Source organism: Neocloeon triangulifer, unplaced genomic scaffold (assembly GCF_031216515.1).
Source record: "Neocloeon triangulifer isolate White Clay Creek 2 clone unplaced genomic scaffold, ASM3121651v1 ptg000002l, whole genome shotgun sequence".
NCBI classification, from domain to species: domain Eukaryota; kingdom Metazoa; phylum Arthropoda; class Insecta; order Ephemeroptera; family Baetidae; genus Neocloeon; species Neocloeon triangulifer.
In genome coordinates this window covers 8,192,378-8,214,872 of record NW_026775545.1, presented here as the reverse complement: position 1 = coordinate 8,214,872, position 22,495 = coordinate 8,192,378, and the positions used below count along the sequence as shown (strand labels likewise).

At 37.9% G+C, this 22,495-nt stretch overlaps 4 protein-coding genes across 6 annotated transcripts in view; 3 read left to right on the top strand and 1 right to left on the bottom strand.

The window, feature by feature from the left end:
• LOC132205363 (protein gooseberry-like) overlaps positions 1-9,257 on the top strand; it is a 51,888-nt gene extending 42,631 nt beyond the window's left edge. For both annotated transcript variants that reach the window (XM_059634367.1, XM_059634366.1), the window contains 5 exons: positions 462-568; positions 4,105-4,301; positions 4,581-4,758; positions 6,062-6,240; positions 8,244-9,257. In XM_059634367.1, coding sequence (XP_059490350.1) covers positions 462-568; positions 4,105-4,301; positions 4,581-4,758; positions 6,062-6,240; positions 8,244-8,534 — 952 coding nt within the window. In that variant the 3' untranslated portion in view covers positions 8,535-9,257. The remainder of the gene's footprint in view (positions 1-461; positions 569-4,104; positions 4,302-4,580; positions 4,759-6,061; positions 6,241-8,243) is intronic.
• A 153-nt stretch (positions 9,258-9,410) lies between these two features.
• On the bottom strand, positions 9,411-12,653 carry LOC132203221 (uncharacterized). The gene is made up of 5 exons (XM_059630843.1): positions 11,892-12,653; positions 11,494-11,721; positions 11,138-11,407; positions 10,659-11,066; positions 9,411-10,451 (listed from the first exon to the last, which is right to left on the bottom strand). Exons 1-5 carry the CDS (start codon positions 12,510-12,512, stop codon positions 10,323-10,325), a joined length of 1,656 nt encoding a protein of 551 aa, XP_059486826.1. The 5' UTR covers positions 12,513-12,653; the 3' UTR covers positions 9,411-10,322.
• An 85-nt stretch (positions 12,654-12,738) lies between these two features.
• On the top strand, positions 12,739-18,547 carry LOC132205297 (protein RRP5 homolog). Its single transcript, XM_059634264.1, has 20 exons — positions 12,739-12,855; positions 13,028-13,141; positions 13,197-13,316; positions 13,373-13,522; positions 13,581-13,736; positions 13,785-13,917; positions 13,984-14,159; positions 14,360-14,838; positions 14,892-15,105; positions 15,160-15,339; positions 15,413-15,958; positions 16,017-16,184; positions 16,238-16,436; positions 16,492-16,611; positions 16,661-16,853; positions 16,909-17,329; positions 17,387-17,581; positions 17,636-17,866; positions 17,919-18,072; positions 18,129-18,547. Exons 2-20 carry the CDS (start codon positions 13,052-13,054, stop codon positions 18,485-18,487), a joined length of 4,284 nt encoding a protein of 1,427 aa, XP_059490247.1. The 5' UTR covers positions 12,739-12,855; positions 13,028-13,051; the 3' UTR covers positions 18,488-18,547.
• A 274-nt stretch (positions 18,548-18,821) lies between these two features.
• On the top strand, positions 18,822-22,251 carry LOC132204993 (cell division cycle protein 16 homolog). Of its 2 annotated transcripts, XM_059633788.1 has the most exons (11): positions 18,822-18,949; positions 19,008-19,157; positions 19,283-19,453; positions 19,505-19,664; positions 19,722-20,016; positions 20,072-20,151; positions 20,583-20,672; positions 20,881-21,037; positions 21,093-21,245; positions 21,308-21,675; positions 22,083-22,251. In XM_059633788.1, exons 1-11 carry the CDS (start codon positions 18,839-18,841, stop codon positions 22,223-22,225), a joined length of 1,878 nt encoding a protein of 625 aa, XP_059489771.1. In that variant the 5' UTR covers positions 18,822-18,838; the 3' UTR covers positions 22,226-22,251. The 2 variants fall into 2 exon arrangements, with proteins under 2 accessions (XP_059489771.1, XP_059489770.1); XM_059633787.1 differs by having other exon boundaries at positions 19,283-19,664.
• Positions 22,252-22,495: the final 244 nt, after the last annotated feature.

Here is a 22,495-nt window from a genome sequence, read left to right as displayed (position 1 = left end):
GGAATTAAAAATTTAAATAGGGAGTAAAACTCATATTATAAGTTAGACACTTTTATGAAAGCATTTTAATTGTATCTTTGTTAGGGAACTCAATTATTTTGAGATCAGGATTTAAATCGAGATGCTTGAAATTTTAATTCAATAAGTTAAAGTCAATATATTTTTTTAACTACCTATTTATTTAAATTAAAACTTGTTAATTAATTACCACTTGATACATTTCCTGCTAATTTTCCAATTCAATTTTTTTGTTTTATTGCCGAGAGTAGAAAAACAAAAATAATAATGAGGAAAAAATTATTCAAATTTAAAAAACAAGCAGTTGATTGATTTAAAAATTATTAATATGGATTTAAAAAGAAAAATATTCATGAGTTGGAAATTATCATTAGAAAATGCAAATCTATCATTGTAAAGAAGAAACTTTGTAAAATTAACCTGTTAAAAAATGATTTTTTCAGACTGATCAAGGAGGGAATTTGCGACCGCAGCAGCGCACCATCTGTGAGCGCGATCTCCCGCTTGCTTCGCGGCAGAGACGGTGATGACGACAAGAAACTCGACGACGGTGAGTGCAGTTTTTCAAAACGCGAAACTTTTCAATTTTTTCTTTCGCGGTGAATTCAAAAGCCAAAATGAAAGCCGGCATTGTTTCACTCGCGCACTGTTTGACAGGAGACGCAATCGTGCGTGCACCCGAAATAAAAATACTGCCGAATTGGTAAAAAAAATTGGTGCGCGACAAGAGGTCTATTCACGCTGCAGCCTCCATGCGTTTGTTTAGGCGAAAATGCTGCGACATGTGTTTCATTTAGCTTGTGTTTTGAAGCCGCGCGGCGTCCCTCTTTGGTATTGTCATCTCGCTTTATAAAAATAGTTTGTTCGGCTCGTCTTCAAAAGATGTTGCCGCCGCTAATTGAAAGTAGTGCGCTGTCGGCCCGTCGCGTACAATAATTTACATAATTAAGACAAATGATTTTCGCGCAGCGACGCCGCGCGCACAAAAGCCCGCGCGTTCGCGAAATGTGAGTATGTTTGAAGTTATTAATATAGCTTTTGGCACTTGATTGTTCTCAAAAGTTTCAAACTTCACAGGAACTCATTGATCTTTAAAAGCGGGGCCTAATAGCTTTAATTTTTTATGGACTTCCAAAATTTTTTTTTGTGAAGCACTAATAAGTGGTATTTTTAATAATTAAAAGAAGTACCAAAGAAATTGAGGCAAATTTATGAAATTAAATGGTCTAGTTGAATATTAAATTTAAATTATATTTTTATGTAAATGTTTCTTGAAATTTAAATTTAAAAGTCATACAGCAGCACTGTCTCACTTTTTAATTGTTATTTTTAAATTATTTTAAGGCTTGATATTAAAAAAAAATCATTTTGTTATAAAGAAAGATGAAACGTAAAAAAAATGGCAGTTTCCACCAAATATAATTTGGTGATTGAATTTTAATAAATAAATTTCAAACAAATGCACTGGCCCTATTTTGATAAAATCCAAATTATTGAAAACATGTTTGCAGTGTTACATAAAATATTATTAAAAATGAGGATCAGATTATTTTTGATAAAAGAAGGTCGATCATCGAAATTTCATGGGAACATTCAGGGTGCTTTGCATCAAAATTATTAAAATTGCGCAGGTCTCATTAAATCAAAGCCGCTTTTGCTCTATTTTTTCTCGCGCCTTGGTCGCCAGCTCCGAAATTATCCCGCCCGCTGATGCAAATTATAATAATCATTGAACTCGCCGCCGCCACTCGCAGCTCAAAGCGCGAATTTTATTACCCGGCTCCTGCGACCGCATATACATACGCGCAAGTTTTGCCATTGTAATTTGTCTTAATTCCCCCAATAAACCGGCATGTAATTGCGCACCAATCTAATTAGTATGTAATAGTGGTGAGCAAAAAATTAGGCAGATTTTTTTACTTGAACGGAGAGACGTGGACGGAATAATATTAATATGCAAACCGTGTGAGGGAAAGCTGCCCGAGTTACTCTTATAAAATTTGTTATTTGGCACTTAGGAATGTTCGATATATATGAGAATAATTTCCAGACCCCCCTTTTCGGCATGAGACGTGACCGTTTTACGCAATTATCGCAAACTTATTACCTTTTTGTTCACCAATGGTTTATGGTGCAAATTCAATAACAATTTCCTGCTAAATATTTGTGTTGGAAATATGAATTGTAAAAACAATTCGCTTATAAATTGTAAAAATTAGTCAAACTGAAAATTTTCTTCCTAAATATGGGAAAAATTGTTATTTAAAGCAAAATGTTCCTCAGTAATTTTTATATTTTTTACTAATTAAAGATTGTATAGAGCTTATTTTGTTTCATATTTATAAAGCGGGGTCCTTTTATTTATCAATTGCTATAAATTAGCATTTTCCTCTCATGATTTTTAATTAAATTTTATTTTTTCCTCCTTTTTTTAATTTTAATGGTAATTTTTTAAGAAACTCCTTTAATCAGTGCCTCGCATTGAATTGGGTCCAATTTTGCCAAAATGAAATGTCAAAACAGTTGGCAAATTTCTGATTGACGAGTGGAAAGGATTAGCCCTGTTTCACTTCCTGCCATCAATTGTTTGCCGATCGACAAACTTTCGGGTCACAAGCACCACCCACGACACACAATGCCTGCAATTTTGCTGTCGCAGTTTGTTTTTTTATTTTTTTTTGCATCCGATCTTGTCAAAAAGACACGTGAGACTTGTGCGTAGGTTAATTTACAGTGACTCCATTTTCTTCATTCTTTTGTTGCGCTGCACGTTGACAGGTGTTTTTCACGCTCAGCCGCTTTTGCCCAACTCGGCGATATTGTTTTGGTATATCCGAATGTTTTGCAACTCGCAGCTTTTCTCCATGACACACATTGTTGGCGGGCGAGCCTTTTTTTAAGTGGTTCACCCGTCAAATAGCCGCAGACACGTTGATTAAATTTGCTTGACATCAGAGTTTTTGCCAATTTAAAGTGGAAATTAAGCTGCTTTTGTATTTCCTAAAATTAGATTTCGTTTGGAGAAAAACTTGCGTCTTTTTTTTAATAAAAAAAAAAAAAGTGAAATTTCCTGCTTTTTATGATAAAAAAAATTGTCAAAATACTTTATAATATATTTAAACGATCAGGCAAATGTAAGCAAATTAAAAATTACCACTGACAGGCTCTGGCGCGATCATGTGCGGCCTTTGTCAGGGACGTTTTTGATCAAGATCTAAAAAATTAATATAACTAGACTTATTTTTAGCATGAATTCAAACCGAGTTATTTTGATTCAATGAATGAAAGTCCTTTTGACTTAAAACGATTTTATATAAACTATTATTAAACCCATGCTGCTGCTTGACTGCAGGCTGAGTAACTAAGGCGGAATTAACGATCAGACGCTGAGGCCAATTTGAGATTTTTTATAAAGGACCACCGTGTTGTGTTACCGCGCGTGTAATGCTTCACTTGTGTCAACCTGTTCTCCAACAAATTGGCCATTAATTAAAATCGCCGACTTGCTTATTAAAAACGAATAGAGGTGACGTTTTTTGCTATACTTTTGAGTAAAGGAACACTTCACGAGCACACCCTTTGCCATGATAAATTCGATAAATTCACAGCTGGTCTGAATAGAGAACAGACTAAAAGTGAATTATCCCAAGATTATTTTTAAGGATTATTAAAAAAAAAGGAAAAAATTAAATAAAAACAAAATGAAATTATTTCATTCTCTTGCCCTCGCAACAAGCGGACAAATGATAATGTTGAACCAAATGAAATCATTTTTTTTTTTAATTATAAATTTGTATTTTTTCCAAATATACAAAGCTTTGCTTGCGTTAAAAGTAAGTTAATAACAAAATTTTTTTTATGCTCTTCATGCAAACAAAGTGAGTTCAACAAGCGTGAAATTGCTGTGCATTCAAATTATACACAGCCCATAATGCGCGAATCTCTTCAATAAATGACTCAATTAATCGATTTGAATATAGCGCTCGTTACATTTTACTACCGGAGTAATTGCACACTCGCGCAATTTTTCACACTTCTCTCTCTCTTGGCGATGAAATTTAAATTTGTTTTCCTTCTCGCTCGCAGGCAAGAACAGCGAGGGCTCCGACTGCGAATCCGAGCCGGGCATTCCTCTGAAGCGCAAGCAGAGGCGCAGCAGGACCACCTTCACGGCGCAGCAGCTTGACGAGTTGGAAAAGGCCTTCGAGAGGACCCAGTACCCTGACATTTACACCAGGGAAGAGCTGGCGCAGAGGACCAAACTCACCGAGGCCAGAATCCAGGTCAGTTAATTGGGGAAAATTAAATTTTATAGCAATAAAAAAGACACTTGGTTCAAATTAAGAGGTGTTAAAAAAATTGAAATATTTTTTTTAGAGTCGTTTAATAAATAAAATAAAAAATCTTTTTAGCTTTTGGAAGATTCTGAAAGGTAGATGAATAAGCAAAAAACAAATTTTAAAACAAAAAGGATATTAATTCTAAATACCTTTTCACAACATTTATGCGCTCTTGTGAGTTTATAAATTAATAAACTTTAATTTGTTATTTGAACCAAGCAGGTGTGGTTCAGCAACCGTCGCGCTCGCCTCCGAAAGCAAATGTCCAGCAGCACTGGCGGCTATGGAACTATGAGCCTTCCGGTGCCCTCGTACGCCTCCAGCGCCGCCGGATCGTACATGCTGCCCCAAACCCTTCAGACCGAATCTCCTGTGCCCTTCTCGGTCTCATCGCCCTCAGGTAGGAGAAAATCATTTAATTTTTGCCCTTTTTTAATTTAAAAAAAAAAAACTATTTATGTGTATTTAAAAAATTATGTTTTGGGTTTTTTATACCTTACAATTTTTGAAAGTATAAAAAATTTCTTTAAAAAGATTTGAAAGTTAAAAAGATGGTTGACTTGAATTCAGGGAAAAGCCGAAGTTGAGAAAATATATTTTCAAATCCTTGAAGTTTGGAGCCGCATGCTGTCATTTCTTTCGAGTACAATGTAGCCTCTCCCGTACCACAGCACGCTTTTGCATCAGCAGGTGTGTCTCAAGGTGCCAAAAAACGATCGCATATTTTGAGCTCACATCAAAAGTACAATGGATGCTTGAGAGATACAAGTGATGCAAAAAATAGCAGTGGCATAGTGGGAGGCGTCGACAAGGAGAGGAAAGGGTTGATGCTTTGGGCACCTGAATTACGCCGACCTTGAGACGGAGATCTGATCATTTTTCACCGCTGCCACTGCTGCTAATGGAAAAGAGAGGAATTTCTTATGATAGAGTCCAGAAGCTTGAAACAGTGGCACATAAATTTAAAAAATTAAATTTTAAATAACTTTTCAAATTTACGAAATTAATTTCATATTTTTAATTTTTAAGAAAGAGACTCTCTTTTTTATATTTAATTTCTACATCATCTCTTATTGTTCTCAAATAACTCCCTACTTTTAGCCTCAAGCACCATTTGGCCAGAAAAATTCTCCGGTCGATTTATTATGAAAGATTATTTTCCCCACCGGTCCATTGTTCACCTGTGACATGATATTCACGTTTGAATAATAACCGCTCGCGGCCGCGACGGTGAAAATAATATACGGCAGCGCATCATCTCTCTTCGGCTACCACTCGGCAGCTATTACTCGAACGAATCGCCATTTGTTCCAGTCATTTGACAGTTTCTCGCTTTGTTTTCAACAGCATGCGTGGCCGATGGGTGGTCCATCCGAACATTCTTTCAATCCTTTCACGTCCAATCGCCACACGGTAGCAGCACCGAAAATATTTTTATTCAACAATCGGATTAGAAAAAAAAAAATTAGAGGCGTGTTTCTTTTGTGTTTTATGGAGTGTCAGGCACTTTCAATGGAATTCCTCGGCGGCAACAAGGGTTATTACCAAACTTCTCCAGGATGATTTGAATCTTAAGAATCTTTTTGTTATATATCAAACTTATTTTCCCATCACTCAATCATATATTATTTTCAAAAGAGTTATATCAGGGAATTAATTTTGAGTTTTTTTTGTTAACTTATCGTTTTAAATTTTTGTTCCAGTGACCGAGTCGTTGTATTCTTCTCAAAACGCTCCCATGACCAGCATGACCAGTCTGGGAAGCCCCGTGGAATCAAAGCCAACACCGATTGCTTCGTCCACATATTCTTCGGCCCTGACTGGTGGCGGCGGTTCCATCATGTCGTCCTCATATGCGTCGGCCTCGTTCATCTCCTCTCAGGTAAGGAATTTACTCAAAATTTATACAACTTTTATATTATAATTGAATGATCCATGTTAATAGAAAAAGACGTCAAAGAAATTAATATTATTTTTATTGTTTGATAAAATTCAGAATGAAGAAGAATTTAAAAAAGTTAATTTAACAAAATAATTGAAATTTATACTGTTAAAAAAATCTAGATTGAACAAAACAAAATTCAATTAAGCATATTACTGAGAAAACAGAGAAAATTGCCAAAACTAAGATGTTTAATTTTGGATTCTTAATAGTCTGTAAAGTTTTAATTAAACCTTTAGGTTTAATTTGGTTATTATTATGAAAGTTTAAAATATTTAGTTACTTGCTTAAGTATTTCCTGTTTTCTTTTTTAAACTTATAGTCAACAATACAATTCAATCATTTTAGTACAGCATGCAAAATTTTAAAAGCGTGACGCCATTTCAAGTTTTGTAATTATCATCATTGAGTTGCGCCGCAACAATGCATAATAATTCCTCTGCTAGCGAATAACAAAATGCACGCCAGTGTGGTTAGCATGAGCCGTTTGATTTGTTCACACCGAGCGGTTGTTGCGTCCTCCGCGTCCGAATACAAATGGAGTTTTTTGTTCCTGAAAGGCGTCACGCATCGTGAGAGTCGACTGCTGTTGCTGCTGCATACACACGTTTATTTATTCCTAACAGTGGCTTTGAATGCAGCCATGCAAAACGGCGCCGCTCTCGCTCGACAAACTGCTGACTGACTGACAGCACCGCCATCATTTTCCGATCAAAATGAATTGAATTTAAAATGTTTGACCCGCCAGCAAAAGGGAGGCAACACACAGGAAATTGACGTCTATGCGGAAGTTTGATACACTTAAAAATTGACTCTTGATGTGTGAAACTAATTTGGAATAATATAAGTGAAGTAAAATATTATCAAGTTTGACTTTTGAACGGTTATTTAACCTTTGAAAATATCAAGCTAATTAATAATACCACCAAAATTAAAGAGAGAAAAATACTGTTTTACCCTTTTTTCATGTAATTTTTGTCAGATTTTTAAATTATTTCCATAATAATTCTGAAACAATTCCGTGGATTACTAGCATTTGTTTTATATTTATTCAAATCTTTATTAAATTTTGCTTTTTATTTGTACCAGAGAAGGCTGGAAAATAATATGCTTATCTAACAAAACCGCCTTGATTAGGCAAACCCGCTCGACATTAATGTCGAGCAGGTTGCCAACAATCTAAATTGTAAGATCGATATTTATTGATGTGGAAATTTTAAAGTATATTTGAAACTTATACATTCAATACGGATTTTTCCTATAATGACTGCCAAAATATAATTTTTATGCTAAAACCCACAATTCATTTTTTTTCTCTCTCGCGCCGTTCCACCAGTTGCACTGATTTACGTTTGTAGTAAAGTCTGAGTAGATGGGTTTTTGCGGTGACTTTCACTTCGCAGAATCAATGCTGCCGTTGGGTGACGGAGACAAACTCCCACGCTGTCGATTGCACAACCGAGTTGCAATCAACACGTGCGGTTGCGAAACGTGCCAGAATTCGCGCGCCGACAAAAACGAAGAGGGCCTTCGTCGATTCTCGGAGAACAATGGCGGCGCTTTTAAGAAAGCGCTCGCGGGTTTTGTCTCGGCAGCGGGATATAAACGACCTCAGGCTATGAAAATTTAATCCGTCACATGAGGGAAATAATCAACCGCGAGATAGTTCTGCGATGTCACTGCATTGTTTTGCAACTTTATTGCGAATTGACCGTTTCCCACCCAAAACTTGCTATTTTTTGTTTTTATTCTCCAAAATTATTTATTAAACTTATAAAAGCTTCAAATTTCATGAAATTTAAAAAAAAATTGTTTAAAAAGAATAATTGGAATTCAATGAAATAAAAAATAAAATTTAATACTACAAGCAAAATTATTTTGAGGTTTGATAAATGCAAAATTTTTGAAAATCGAACTCATTGTGTTTCTAACTTTTGTTTTAGATGGCTCCGAGTCCGCACCAGCACTCGAACATGACAAGCATGATGGGCACTGGCGCCAGTTTGGCAAGCGGCACCTCTAGCGGCGGCGGCGCCTACGGCAGCCACGGCATGTCTCCAACGTCGGCCTCGGTGGCTTCTGTTGCTGAGGATGGCCACTGCTGGTCACGCAACTCCCTTGTCAGCCCAACGTCCAGTTCGGGCGTCACTTCGGCCTCCGCCTTCACTCACTCGCACCTCACTGCCCCCGCTCGCCCGCAGCCCTCCTCTGCCTTCTACAGCGCCTGGTACTGAACAAAATTCACCAGATCTGCTGGAAAAGCTTTTCCTGAAAAGGATGAGAGAAAACTGATTTTGATTAGATAATAATTTAATTTGCAAATAGTGTAAAATCAATGGATTTGAGATGCGTAATTTTATAAAAATTTTGGGCCTGTTAGATTGATACTGACTTGTCTTGCTGATTAATTATTAGCAAAATGCCACCAGTGCCTGCAGATTACTCTTACAATACTTCTGTGCCTTATGAATAATGTTGCATGCATGTGCCTTTTTTATGAAGCACCTATGATATTATACCTTGTATAAATTATTTTATAAGCCATGATATCAAAAAAATTTGTACATAACAATTGATATTTTGTAAAATAATGTTTTGAGAAACAATGTGTTCAGCGAGAATGCTTCTGTTTTGAGAAGCAAGAAATTTTTGTGTAAATTTGTGGAAGATTTGGCAAAATGATATAAATTACCACCTTCTACTTATAATTTAAAGCTATCCAGCAAAACTTGATTAATATACTTAAGCTTTATATCACCGTAATAGTTAAACTATTAAGAGCGGCTTGCTTCGGTGAGATTAAAATATTCTTAGTTTTTAAATTAAAACAAAATATCTCTAAGCACATCTTGCCCTGCCAGTATTGAATATCACGCCTGATTTTAAAATTAATCGAAAGTTCATTCACTTGAATTTGTGTAATATTTGTGTTGGTTTTAAATGAATAAACTGAAACTTATCACTTACTTTTGTCTTTGATTTGGAACCAGTGGCAAAATTTAAATCTTTCTTTTATTCCTATTAAAAATTTTCACCCAATTAAAATAGTAAATATTGAAGTCAGTTTTAATAAAAGGGCTTTGAATTAAAAATTTAGATAAAAATGGTGACATACTGTGTTTTATTGACGTTTATACAGCTCTTCTGATCTGCACACATTTTTCTTTCAGTGAAATTTGATTTAACTCTCGTATATTCTCAAAACGCGCTCACAATAATGTCAAGATCGACTATGGTAATATCTATGGACATTTCCTTACTTTTCCAGTAGTAAAGGACAACAAGTTTCCAGATTGGCACAAGAATTAACAGCTTCGGAGTTTTGAGATACACTCTCTGTGTTTCACTAAACATACAAATGATACACTGTGTGCTTATTGTTTGATAAATGTTATGCTACATACAGTTATTTGGGGAACTCCTCGATCTAAGCTCGTTTTTACTTTTTAATTCGAATTAGTACAGACAGTACTCAATAGATTCTCACACAGAATTGGGCTTAAAACATAAGACCATCTTTCATTCTCTCTAGATGGAAAAGAATACAATTATTTGCATAACAACAGCTGCAAGCTAGATTCTTAAACGCCAAAAGTAGATATAACAAGAATCAAATTTATCACCACGAAAAACACTTTCCGGAAAAAAAATGAAATTACTTATAAGTTTTAACAGATTTTTCTTAATTCTTCCTGAAAAGAATTATAAGAAAATCAGCGCATAGTTGCAATTTGAGCTTCCAAGACTTTAGTATGAGAGATCAGGACAGTGATTTCACATTGGGAAAACAGAACAGACTTTTACAGTTTAATTCTTACAACCAAAAGGGGAGAGCTCTGAAAATTGCAGTTCATTGTTTTTAAGTCGCCTCATAGAAAATATAGTATGTGCTGGCATAAGGAGAAAATATTGTGTTGGTCAATTAATAAATTGATGGATTCTTTACAACGTTCAATGATCAGCCAGGCGTGGGCTGCGCGTAGTTTGTTAATCCTGAGGACTGGTTGCAATCACAATGGTGCTTACTCAGCAAGGCATGCACCTTCTATATCAATCTTTATCTTTTTCCTCACAGTGTCTTCGTCCTCTTCATAAAACTCCATGCCTGGGGTCGTCTTGTGCGCCTGCTCCTCAGCTAGTTTTAACATGGCCTGAAAATTTATTTTTATTTTGAAACTCAACATCAAAATTTATGCCATGTCAATTTTTTTAAAAATATTTGCATCAAAGCAACATACATTTTTTTTTAGAAAGGCAAGGGAATAATGTTTAAATTTGAAAATACAAAATTTATAAAGCTGAATTTAAAGAAAAAAATTCTCTCATTTGCAAGTAAATTATTTACCAGCTTATTTTACCTTATGTTTCTTTGGAAGATAGGTTTTTGGGTTGAAGTCTCTGGGTGGTTCCTGAGCAGCGGCCATTTGTTGAGGGTCCTGCTGTAGAATGCTGGCCACAGCAGCGGCCGTCTCAACCGTGTCGGCCGTCTGCTGCAAAACCACTTGCGACCGGCTCATCTGCTGCAGCTTTTCGACAGCCATGGGTGCAATTCCAGGCGCATTGGCGTTGACGGGGCCGTTAGTTGAAGCCAGGTACATTTCAGCACTACTGCCAACCGGCTGCAGAGGTGGGGCCGCAGGACAAGGGGTGATCACCGAGACCGGCTCGTACTTGCGACTCTCACCCTCTATGATTTGGGCCATGCGCTCCCATTTGTCATTTAGGACCATGTAATTCCTCTGCAGGTCATTGCGCAGAATTTTAACCTGAGAGACAAAAATTTAAAATTAATTGCCATAATATTTACAACATATTTTTAAGCTGGAAATTCTCTAACCTTGGTGCGGGCCATGTCAATGTCCATTTTGAAGAAGTTCTCGAAATTGTCCTGCGCCTCTTGGAGGGCATACTTGGTCGTCGAGGTCAGCGCTTTCATCTCCTGCATAATCATGTCAGCCCTGAGTTCACGTTCGCGCTCCTCATTCATTTGGCGTTCCTTCTCACAGTTCAGGTTGCTTTTCAGCGCTTCGTAGAAATTGACGTCTTTAAGCGTTTTCGATATGATGCCCCGAAGAATCGAAGGGTCTTTCTCTCCACTCACAAGCTCCTATAAATCAGGAAAATTAATAAATTATATTTTACAATTCATGTTTTGGATTTTTTTTTGTTAATTTAATAAAAAGAAAAACATGCCTGGAACTTTTTAGAGCGACGGATGCATTTCTCGACCAGGGTGGAGGTCACTGCCGGCGAATTGAGCATCTGCTCCCTTTTGCTCAATGGGGTGCCTCGCATGATGGAGCCCAAAATTGGTGACGATATGGACTGGAGGGTGGCCTTGGTTGTCAGAGTTTGCACAGGACGAGCAGGTGCCTGCCGTGGCCCTGCAACGACTGGCGCCAGGGGTGGTGCAATAGATTCCTGGAATTACAAATGAAAATTAATATGCATATTTTGTTAACAAATATTTTATGAAAGCAATTCTTTATTTAAAAAAAAAAATACATTCAGTCTCAAGTTTTAGAAACCTGGGAAATAAGATGTCAAATATTTCTTATTTATTTAATAAAAAGATTTTAAAAGAATGGTACCTCCTTGCTAACCATGGGCAGGGCACTCTCAACCAAGATCTTGAAGATCTGATTGTGCTGGTGCTCAGGAGACGGCAACGGAGCCGTCGCTGCCGGTGGCGACTGAGGCGCTGAAGACCCCATAGAAGTCGGGGGTGGCTTGACTATCACTTGGATTGGAGGAAGGGGTGGGGGCGGACTGCAGACTTCGACCTTGACCTGCGACTCTACGCAGTTGGTCTTAATAGGGATCAGACTCGGGGGGCTGCTGTTGGCGAGGGGCTGCTGGGGGCTCGGTTGGGGTCTTGAGGGCGGCGAAGGGCCGTCGGGTTGCTCTTCGGAGGGCCGTTTGCGCGATTTGCGTTTGAGCGAGTTGAAATAAAGGGGCACGGCGTGGGCCTTGATGCGGACGCACTGGCCCGTCCGGTCAATGTCCGACTCATCGAAGTGCATCGAGCAGATCTTGGCGTTGGCGTTCGGCTCCCATGTAGCGCTGCGGCCGCCGCGGTCCCGCAGAATTTGTATCCACTCGGCGCGCGTCACCTTCGTGGGGAATTGGTGCAATGTGACCTTACGGCCCGACTCGTCGTAGTCCGGGTTCGTCGAATTGCTGCTGCACCCTTTGACTACGCAGTTCGGCATCTCGGCTGCCGTCCTCCGTCTGGATTTCAGATCGCTTTTGTCCCTCTTTTGAATGTCCTGCCCGATTCCTCAGCCTCTGGCAACACTTATTTTTCCTTAAAAGTCCAAGACGTCATCACAACATGGCGCACCTCGCCGTAATCCAAGACCCAAGGACGGAAATCAGCGCTTCCAGCCTCGCTCAGCCGCCGCCAGGGGCGCTGCTATCAGCGAGTCCTGCTCCCCGGTGAAAACACGTGGTCAACAGACAGCATGGCCGTGCCGTGCCTGCTTGTTTTTATCGCTGAGTTTTGAGTCGCCGGATAATTTCTTTGTGTTGAATTGAGATACTACAAACCTGCAGGTATTGAAATTGAAGTTCATTAATGATATTTACAAGTAATCAAATAAGCACATAATAATCACGAAATCTAACCTGAATTTTTAGAAAACATTATTATGAAAACGTCAGCCCCCGCTTTAGGGATGAGTTTTTGTCTAGAATTTATTTCTCACGTGGTACTTAAATTTTGCAGACTCCAGACTCCAGCAGGCTCATCATGGAAGAACCGTCATTCCCCCGTGGTGGGAAAGAAAAATTTGTAACCGCTGTGGAGGACAAGAATTTGAAAAGGAAGCAAAATGACGACGTAAATATTTGAAGTTTTTTCCTCGAACACTTTCTAAATTTTCAATAACTTACAGCTTTTCGGAAAAGCAAACACTCAGAAGACCTCGAAGAAAGGAAAGAGAAGAGAAAAAGCTCCCGACATCGATATCGATTTTTCTGCAAAGCTGAAAGTTGTTGAGCCTTTGACTTACAAAGTATGAAATTTCTCAAACGTGATGGTCATTTTTACAATATTAAGTTTTTCCTCTAGACTTTGAGTGAAGGAATGCTGGTTCTTGGCTGCATTCGGGAAATTCAAAGCTACCACATGAATGTGAGCCTCCCTGGAAGACTAACGGGCAGAGTTGCCATTTCTGCTGTTTCCAAACAATACTCGGAAGCTTTGAGTAGCTCGAATAATGTAAAATACATAAATTCACGTACAAAACACCCACTGATTTAAAATGTTCCAAATTTAGGTCCCTCCCTTGGAAGAAATATTTTTTGTCGGTCAACATGTCGTCACGAAAGTAACAAGTATTGCCATGGAGAAAAGTTATTACCAAGTTACGCTTTCCCTGGCCCCTGATGAGATCCACTCGGAGTTGACTCATTCGTCGGTCAAAGAGGGAATGGTAAGTTTTAAAGTGATTCTTGATAATTAATACAATCTTTTCCCAAAGGTTCTTACTGGAGCAGTAACTAGCATAGAGGACCATGGCTATTTAATTGACTTTGGAATTGACTCACTTAGGGCTTTTTTGAAGAAGACCGAAGTGAAAGCTTTCAGAAAAGCTTACAACATTAACGAACTTGGTATTTTTTTAATTCTTCTTCTGTTCTTTCTGCTCGTAATAGTTATTATTAAAACATCCTTTTCAGCTGTTGGCCAACTTATTCGCTGTTTGGTAACCAAGTCAAAAAGCAGTTCAACCAGCACAACTCTTGAGCTGAGTGCCGATCCATCAGCAGTGAATGAAGCTCTAGTACCGCGTGATTCAGGAATAAATCCTCATCTGGTTATCCCTGGCATGCGATTTGAAGTCGATTCTCTTATGGTAACCTTTTAACGATGTATTATTTAAGCAGATATCATAAATTGTTATTAAAATTTTTATGAAAAAAAGAACTTTGCAGTAAACAATGGTTATTTAATATTTGTAATTTAATGAATGATTAAAATTAATTGCAGCTTTTGAACTGAAATAATCATAAAACTAAAGATTTTAAGCTCGTTGTCACTTTTTACTTGTTTCAGCCTGTGGGACATGGTGTAGCAGTCAAATGGTTAAATTTTGATGGCTACGTTCACGTAGACCACTACCCTCACCAGAGGAAGCCCTTAGAGAGTCAGTTCTCTGAAGACGAAACCCTCTCAGCCACGGTCCTTTACTCCCTTCCTCTGGTCAGAACCGTTTTCCTGACCATGCAGAAACCACATCCCTTCAGCCTGGAATGCAAGGACCCAAACCTTGCTACCAACGGTGTGCCCTCGAACTGCGACGTCAGCATTGGAGAAGTTGTTGACAACGCTGAAGTAGTGAGCACCTCTTTCCGTGGACTTACTTTGAAGCTGAAGAAAAGTGACGAGGTCTTCGGCTTCGTTGGTCTCACCCAGATTCCAAAAATGACGGAGGAAGAAAAACTGAAGCTGCTGTACCCTCCCCAAACCAAGGTCCAGTGTCGGGTACTGAAGTATGACGTGATGGACCGATTATTGATGTGTACAATGCTGAAGTAAGAAAAGTATATTTTTTTTTAGTGTTTATCTTATGAAAAAAAAAATTTAGGGACAAAATTAAGGACAAGATGTTGATGCTCAGTGATCTGAAACCTGGCTCAACTATACACTGTCAAATAACTGAAGTACGGAAGAAAGATTTGTACTTGGAAGTTAACAAACATCCCAATCTAAAAGCCAGAGTTCCTTCAATACATCTGTCAGACACTCATGTGTCTGACATTGGCAAGAGATTCTCAGTCGGCCAGAGAGTAAAAGGAAGGGTAAGCAAGCACGTTTTTTTTACATGATATGGAAGTTATGTTCCTTTTTTCTAGATCATCTCTGTCGATACCGAGAAAAATATTATTTTTGTCACCCTAAAGCCATCATTAGTTCTATCTCGCAAGCCAATCCTGAGCTATTACTCTGACATTCCTCAGGACAAATTCTTCGAAGGTGTTGTTTACCTGGTAGATCCAAAATTTTATTTGGTCTCATTCTTCAATGGAGTTTCTGTAAGTTTATTAATTAAAATGTCAAATTCAATCAATTTCCTTGATGTTTTTAATTTTCAATATGTCTTTTCAGGGCAAACTGAGCCTTAGCAACATCCCTGTAGAATTGAATTCAAAATTTTCTCTTGGTCAAACGATCAATGTCCGTGTGGCCAAGGTCATTGGCCCATCCAAGCTGAAGCTTAGTATGGAAAATCCGGAGGAAGAGAAAGAGGGTGCACAACTTAATTTTGAAGTTGGCCGAGAATACAGTGCCGTTGTGGACAGCATCTACGGCAAAGAGATCAAACTGACGATTTCGTCAAAAGATTTGGAGGGCGTTGGTTTTGTACCAAAGCCCCTTGTGACTGCCCATCTTTCACTCGCAGATTCTTTAATGAAATCTCTCTCTGCGGGCGACAAAGTGAAAGCTACGTGTCTTGCTACAAATCTTAAGGGGAAGGGTGTCTTCACAATCGACCAAGAACTTGCGCACACCTTGAAAGGTGGTATGGACGAAGAATTGAAGGTTTATGCCCTTCTTCCAGGATTTGTGAAAACCATTGCCAAAACTGGAGTTATCATCAGGACTATTTCGAAAAACAGCGAGAATTCAAAAACCGTTATTGCTTTCCATAGAGTAAGGACAAAAATAATGATAAAATATGATCATTGTTATTAAATTTTTTTATTTGTAGTCTTTGGCGGATGACCCTGTCGAGGAAATCAGAGACATTTTCTCTGAAAACCAGCCTATAATGTTTAGAGTGGAGTCGGTGGTTGAAGAAACTGAGGAACATAAAGAGCCAATTTCTGCAACTGGAAGCACAAAACTCATGGATGTCTGTCCGTATGGTGTTGAACAGGTATTTATTTCACAATTGTCTAATTTGTTTTCTTAATTTTTTATTTATTGTAGGGTGGTGCAACATTCATGCAAAATTACATGAATACCTATGTAAAGATACACAGCAAACTTAAGAAGGCTAAAAACGCCATAGTTACATATGAGCCAGGGCAGATGGTCAGCGCCAAAATTGCATCAGTTCATGTTGGCCTTGCTGAGGTCAAACTGGATGGTAGTGTGAAAGGTTTCATCAACAGCTATCATTCCCAAGGTTAAGATAAAAAAATCCTTCAAAATAAATACCTTACCATGAACGTGCTTTTTAGGTGCTGCCCTTGCTGAAGGCCAAGAAGTGCAAGCTGTGGTGATTTGGGTTGATATGGGCACTCAGTGTGTCCAGCTCTCTACAAGACCTGATATTTTGAAGCAAATACACAGGGATCAAGGTGATGATGTTTCTGTTTTGCAATGTTCAAATTTGACAATTTGTTCCAGTTTCTTGCCCTAAGCCAAAAATTGACTCCACTCATCGCGGAGAGGTCATTCTAACAAATGATGATGTAGCAGTTGTCATCCTAAAAGGCCAGTGTAGAGGTTTGATTGCTGTTGCTCCTGTGAAAAGACACATCAATGACTCAACGCCCATCGAATATCAGCTTGGAAAAACATGCAAATTTGTTTTCAAGAGGTCTGATTTTAAAAACTAAAATGTTATCTTTACTAATTCCATACATTTCGATTAGTCTTGACACTGTTCTGCCCACATGTGTGAACAAAAGAGACTTGCCTAATAAAGGAAAAAAGCCAAAGGTGCATCCTGGAAGTCTTGAAAAGAAAATCCAGAAAATGGATTCGAAAGAATCCAAGAAGAGGCAAGTGGAAATCAAGGAAGAGGTTGCCAGTGATGACGAGGTTGGTGAAGTGGAAGTTAAGAGGCTGAAAGTTGATGACGAGGCTACAAAGGAAGAAGATAGGGAAATTTTGGACGCGCCGGATGAGGATGAAATGTCACAATTGAGGAAGGAGGAGATTCAAATTGTAAAGAAAATTGGCAAAAAGAAGAGTGATCCTCAAACTCTAAAAGTGGACAACTTTGTTTGGGATCCCAACCACGTAAAAGAGGAGGATGAAGAATCATCAAGCGACGAAAGCGACGGAGAGGAAGTAAAATAAATATTTGTGCTTGTTCCACTGTTATTTACGAAATTTGCAATTCTCAAGGCGCCTAAGAAGAAAATGACTCTGGCCGAAAGGAGAGCCTTGGCCCGCAAGGAAGAGGAGAAACTTGTGAAGGCTGAGCAGAAACTTTTGAATGAAGAGCAAACTCCGCAAAGCATAGATGAGTTTGATAGACTTATTATGGCCTCCCCAGATAGTTCGATCATTTGGGTCCAATATATGGCATTCCATTTGCAAGTACGTCTGTATTATTGAGTAAAATAAATCAAATTTTTACCGAATTTTTTTTAGGCCACTGAAATTGAAAAAGCAAGGGCTGTCGCAAGGAAAGCCATCAAGACAATTTCCTTCAGAGAGGAGCAAGAAAAACTGAACGTTTGGGTTGCTCTCTTGAACTTGGAAAATTTGTATGGTACACCTGAAAGTTTAGAAAAAACTTTACAAGAGGCAGTGCAGTTGAACGATGCTAAAAAGGTTTACGTTCAGATGTTAAAAATATTTGGGGACACCAATAAAATTGAGGTATTAAACTTTTTAAGTGTGGGACCAGTTATGTAAAATTAATCTGTTTTAGGAGGGAAATTCACTGTTTGACACAATGCTGCGCAAGTTCCGTTCTGATAAAGAAATGTGGGTCTATGGAGGGACCTTCTACTTCCAAACAAATCAGCTTGAAAAGGGAAGACATCTTTTGCAACGAGGGCTTCGCAGTTTGGAAAATAGAGACCGTAAGATATATCTCAACAATAAAAATTGTTAAGTACTTTTACATTTTAAATTATAGATGTGGACGTCATCTGTAGATTTGCCCATCTCGAAAATAAGTACGGGTCTGCAGAAAGGTGCCACACTTTGTTCGAGCACATCCTGTCGAGCTACCCTAAGCGAACAGACATTTGGAATTCCTACGTTGATTTGCTGATCAAAGCAGGAAATGTTGATGCAGCGAGGAGTTTGCTTGATCGAGCTATCGCCCAGAAATTGCCTGTGAGGAAGATGAAGGTGATCTTCAAAAAATATCTGGAGTTTGCTCAGCAGCATGGAAATGAAGATGAGGTTGAGGCTATCAAGACAAAAGCACAGGAGTTTGTACAGTCCGTAGCTTCAAATTTGCCCATCAATGATGATTCAGATGTTGAATAAAAAATAAATTCTTATTACTTTACAAGTTAAATAAAGGGAAAAAACACCATAATTATGTTATATTAATTTGATTGAATTTTGTATATGAAACTTTTAAAAAATGAAGGTTTTATATTATTGCAAAAGAGCACAAAATGATCAATGAAAAACTGAAAATTGAGAGTAAAAAATTCCGTTAAATAATATTAATTTAGTGATTGGAATTTTCATACGTGTAACGCCGATAATAATAATATAATGAATAAAAAATGCTTTTTTTAAACGCGAGGCCCCTGCTCCTTTTAGCGCCAAATTGCAGCGCCCCTTGCGGCGTTAGACGGAGGTGGCGCTGTAAACAACACAACAAAAACCATGGCCGATGGTAAACAAGAAAAACTGAAATCGCCGGCTAAATTTTCTGACGCAGTCAGTGAGGAGCTCATTATTTCCTATCGGAATGTGGTCAAGTCTTACTACGAAAAGGTGTGCATTAATTCATATTTGATTTTGTAGCCAACAGGGCATTTTTCTCAATTTACAGCACCTTTACAAATCGGCGGCTTTTTGGGCTGACAAGATTATGTGCATTACAAACGACCCGCACGATATTTATTGGAATGCGCAGTGTCTGTACCATTTCAAAGAATTTCAGAGAGCGGCTCACATCATAATAAGTCGAAATCTACACAAGGTAAAATTTTAAATTGAAATAAAATTTGGTAAATATTAAAATATGTAATAAAAAAGTTTTGATTTTTGATAATCAACATTTTATGATGAATTTATTTAATACGCAAATTTTTATCTTATTCACAGTCCATCCCACAATGTCAGTATGTAGCTGCAAAAAGCCTGTTTGAGGCCAAGGAGTACAATGAGTCTTTATCAATTTTGGAAGGACTTGAGTTTGATTACACTTTGGCAGGAGAAAAATCCTTTCAAAATGAAACAGCTAAACATTTCAACTCAGTGGCTGAGTGTGTTGAGGTAATACCAGCTTTTAAAGTAAAATTTATTCTTCACATTGAAAATTTCCAGCTGCAAAGCTCCGTCTTGCTTCTAAAAGCCCAAGTTTTACAAGCTAACGGAAACCGAATTCGAGCTTCTGAGTGTTATCGTGATGCCCTTTTGGCAGACATCAGGTGCCACGAGTCCTTTGACGCCCTCATCAGACTGCAAATGCTCTCTTCTGTTGAAGGTAAGCCCCTTTTTTGTTATGAAATTAATTATAAACTTACTATGTCTAACCCTGCAGAACAAGAGTTGATGGAAAGACTGGAGTCGCAGATGGCAGCCCAATGTTCTGAGGAGGAAGCAAAAATGCTGCGACTTCTTTACAGAGGGCAGCTGAAAAAATACGACAAGCCAAGAAAGGTTCCCGACAGTGACCCCAAGATTGAAGTGGACCACAGCAAAACTGCTGACGTCCGATATTTGGAAAGTAGTGACCCTCGTTTCCAACTGTCCAAAAGTCTCGACTGCAGAGCGTGGCAAGCCGAGAGGCTCTATTACAACTGTGACTATCACCAGTGTTTGGATGTCACAAACAAGTAAATTAACGCCTTTAAAAATGTAAACAAAAATTAAAACTTTCCATTCTTGCAGTATACTAAAAACAGATCCGTACCATCCAGGTTGTCTTCCTGTCCACATTGGGTGCTTGGTTCAGTTCAACAAAGCAAATGGTATGATGGACACGCATGCTTTCCCTTGTCGGACGTGAGACCCATCAGTGGGTTTTAGGTCCCTATAAGCATTTTTTTTTTTTTTAATTACGAAATAATTTTGTTTGAAATAAATTTTAATTTTATTTAGTTAAATTTTAATTTATAATCAAGTCAATTTAATACACATCTATTTTAATAATAGTTGAAGTCAGAAGTTTTATGTTTATTTAGTAGCTTATTTAATTTTGCGTACATTCATAAATTTTAGTAAATGCTTTTTAAATTTCAATTTCCACTAATTCCAATTTAATTTGCTTTTGATTAAAAAAAAATTATATTTTCATTTAATTCATATAAAACGCTTCAAACGCTTTGAAGATTTCAATTGAGCACGATCTTGATGGATTATATGTCTCTTTCTTACACCTTCTTTCTATGATTTGTTTCAGATTTATTCCAATTAGCGCACAGGCTTGTAAAATTATACCCAGAAGAGGCAATATCGTGGTATGCGGTAGGCTGCTACTATTTTGTAATTGGTAAGATATTTATCGATTTACTGGGTGACAGGCTAGAGAGGATTGAAAATTGATAATTATATTTTCTACAAATAAAAAGTAAAATACCAGGCTTCAACTGGGTAATAGGGCGCACCTGGCCGCAGCTCCCATTGTGGAGGAGAGCCACGGCCCTCTAAGAAATCCTGATCAAAATTTCATAGTTTTTAAATAATCTTTTTTACTCCAGGTAAAAGTGATCCTGCCAGGCGATACTTGAGCAAAGCCACTATGATTGACCAACTGTTTGGGCCAGCCTGGCTTGCCTATGGTCATTCTTTTGCGTCTGAAAATGAGCACGACCAAGCAATGGCTGCATACTTCCGCGCATCTCAACTTATGAAAGGGTAAGACAAAACAAGAAAATAAAAATTTTGGAGAAGAAATAGTTACATTTTCTAGATGCCATCTTCCTTTACTATATGTTGGCTTGGAATGTGGCTTGACAAACAACATAGAGTTGGCGGATAAGTTTTTTGTGCAAGCCAGGGACATAGCGCCGTGTGATCCTTATGTTTTGCACGAAATGGGAGTTACGTCTTTCCACGACGAAGAGTGAGCCAATTTCATTTTTATTAAGTAAACATTGAAAATATTTCCATCACATAATATTTTAGCTACGAAACTGCTAAAAAGTGTTTTGAAGACGCTTTAGCCGAAATCCAGCAGAGCGATTCGCGGAGATTGGAGGAAAATTGGGAGCCCCTTTTCAACAATCTGGGTCATGTTTATCGGAAGCTGGGGAAACTGCCAGAAGCTCTTCAACTCCACCAACAGGCCTTGTCTTTGCAGCCGTTGAATGGATCAACTTACGCAGCCATCGGATTGGTGCAGATGTTGATGGGGCATCTGCTCGAAGCTGTTGAGGCGTTCCATGAAGCTCTGGGTCTGAAACCTGAGGACTCCTTCAGCACCACAATGCTAGGCTACTCTATGGAGGCCCTCACTATGAATCCCATTGATGGAATAGGGCAACCTTTTGAAGGTACACTCATTTCTCAAGCTAATTTCAAGTTGTTTATTTTTAATCATTACTTTCAACTTCACTTAATAACATGAATTCTCTGCAATTGATCCCAATATTTGAGAAAATAATTTTAAAATAATTCCTATACTTCTATGAAGTTTTGGTTAATTTGTAGATTGTAAATTGTTATAGGGATTGAATTTGAATGTTTGATGGGTATAATTATTAGTCCTGTTTTTGTTTGCGAATCTGAATTTTACTTTAGTTTTCTTGGTTTTCTCCTATATAAATTTATAGATAACTGATTAAAAAAATACTTAACTAACAAAATATAAATTAAGGACGTTTTTTGAAAAAATTAATGCATCAATTTTTTTAATTTTATCTTTACGCTTCGCACAGAGTATAATTTTTTAATTTGTTAGGAGAACCAGTAGAGTTGCCGGCAATTTTGAGAAGTGCCCACCAACAAGCTTCTCCATCCGACCCACTCATGACTCCTCAGCAGCCAACAGAGGACATATCGAATTTGAGCATCGAGTGCGAAATGCAGGACACATCGCCATAATTAAATTATTGTGAATAAAAAAAAAATGCTTTCAAGTTATGACTTTTTATTTTTCAATGTGTTGAAATGCTTTGCGTAAATTAATAAATTAATTAATCAAACCTAAAGTATCACGGCTGTTGCTATGGTTGCTATTAAAAAAAATCAAAGTAGATGTTTGTTACAGCCAATGTTTCTAAGCTCATTATAATAATTCAGCCAATTCTAATGTATCTGTGTGGCTGCGCAATACGTACCAGCTAAGTATTGGTGAAAGTTTTGAAAACAATA

Excerpts from the sequence above, each read along its gene's own strand:
- LOC132205297 (XM_059634264.1), top strand. The coding sequence starts at position 13,052 with ATGGAAGAACCGTCATTCCCCCGTGGTGGGAAAGAAAAATTTGTAACC. Across the intron at positions 13,317-13,372 it reads TTGAGCCTTTGACTTACAAA|ACTTTGAGTGAAGGAATGCT; the intron begins GTATGAAATTTC and ends TTTTTCCTCTAG. Across the intron at positions 17,582-17,635 it reads ATATGGCATTCCATTTGCAA|GCCACTGAAATTGAAAAAGC; the intron begins GTACGTCTGTAT and ends AATTTTTTTTAG.
- LOC132204993 (XM_059633787.1), top strand. The coding sequence starts at position 18,839 with ATGGCCGATGGTAAACAAGAAAAACTGAAATCGCCGGCTAAATTTTCT. Across the intron at positions 18,950-19,007 it reads TCAAGTCTTACTACGAAAAG|CACCTTTACAAATCGGCGGC; the intron begins GTGTGCATTAAT and ends CTCAATTTACAG. Across the intron at positions 21,246-21,307 it reads ACGTCTTTCCACGACGAAGA|CTACGAAACTGCTAAAAAGT; the intron begins GTGAGCCAATTT and ends ATAATATTTTAG.
- LOC132203221 (XM_059630843.1), bottom strand. The coding sequence starts at position 12,512 with ATGCCGAACTGCGTAGTCAAAGGGTGCAGCAGCAATTCGACGAACCCG. Across the intron at positions 11,722-11,891 it reads TGCCCATGGTTAGCAAGGAG|GAATCTATTGCACCACCCCT; the intron begins GTACCATTCTTT and ends TTGTAATTCCAG. Across the intron at positions 10,452-10,658 it reads ATCTTCCAAAGAAACATAAG|GCCATGTTAAAACTAGCTGA; the intron begins GTAAAATAAGCT and ends ATAAATTTTCAG.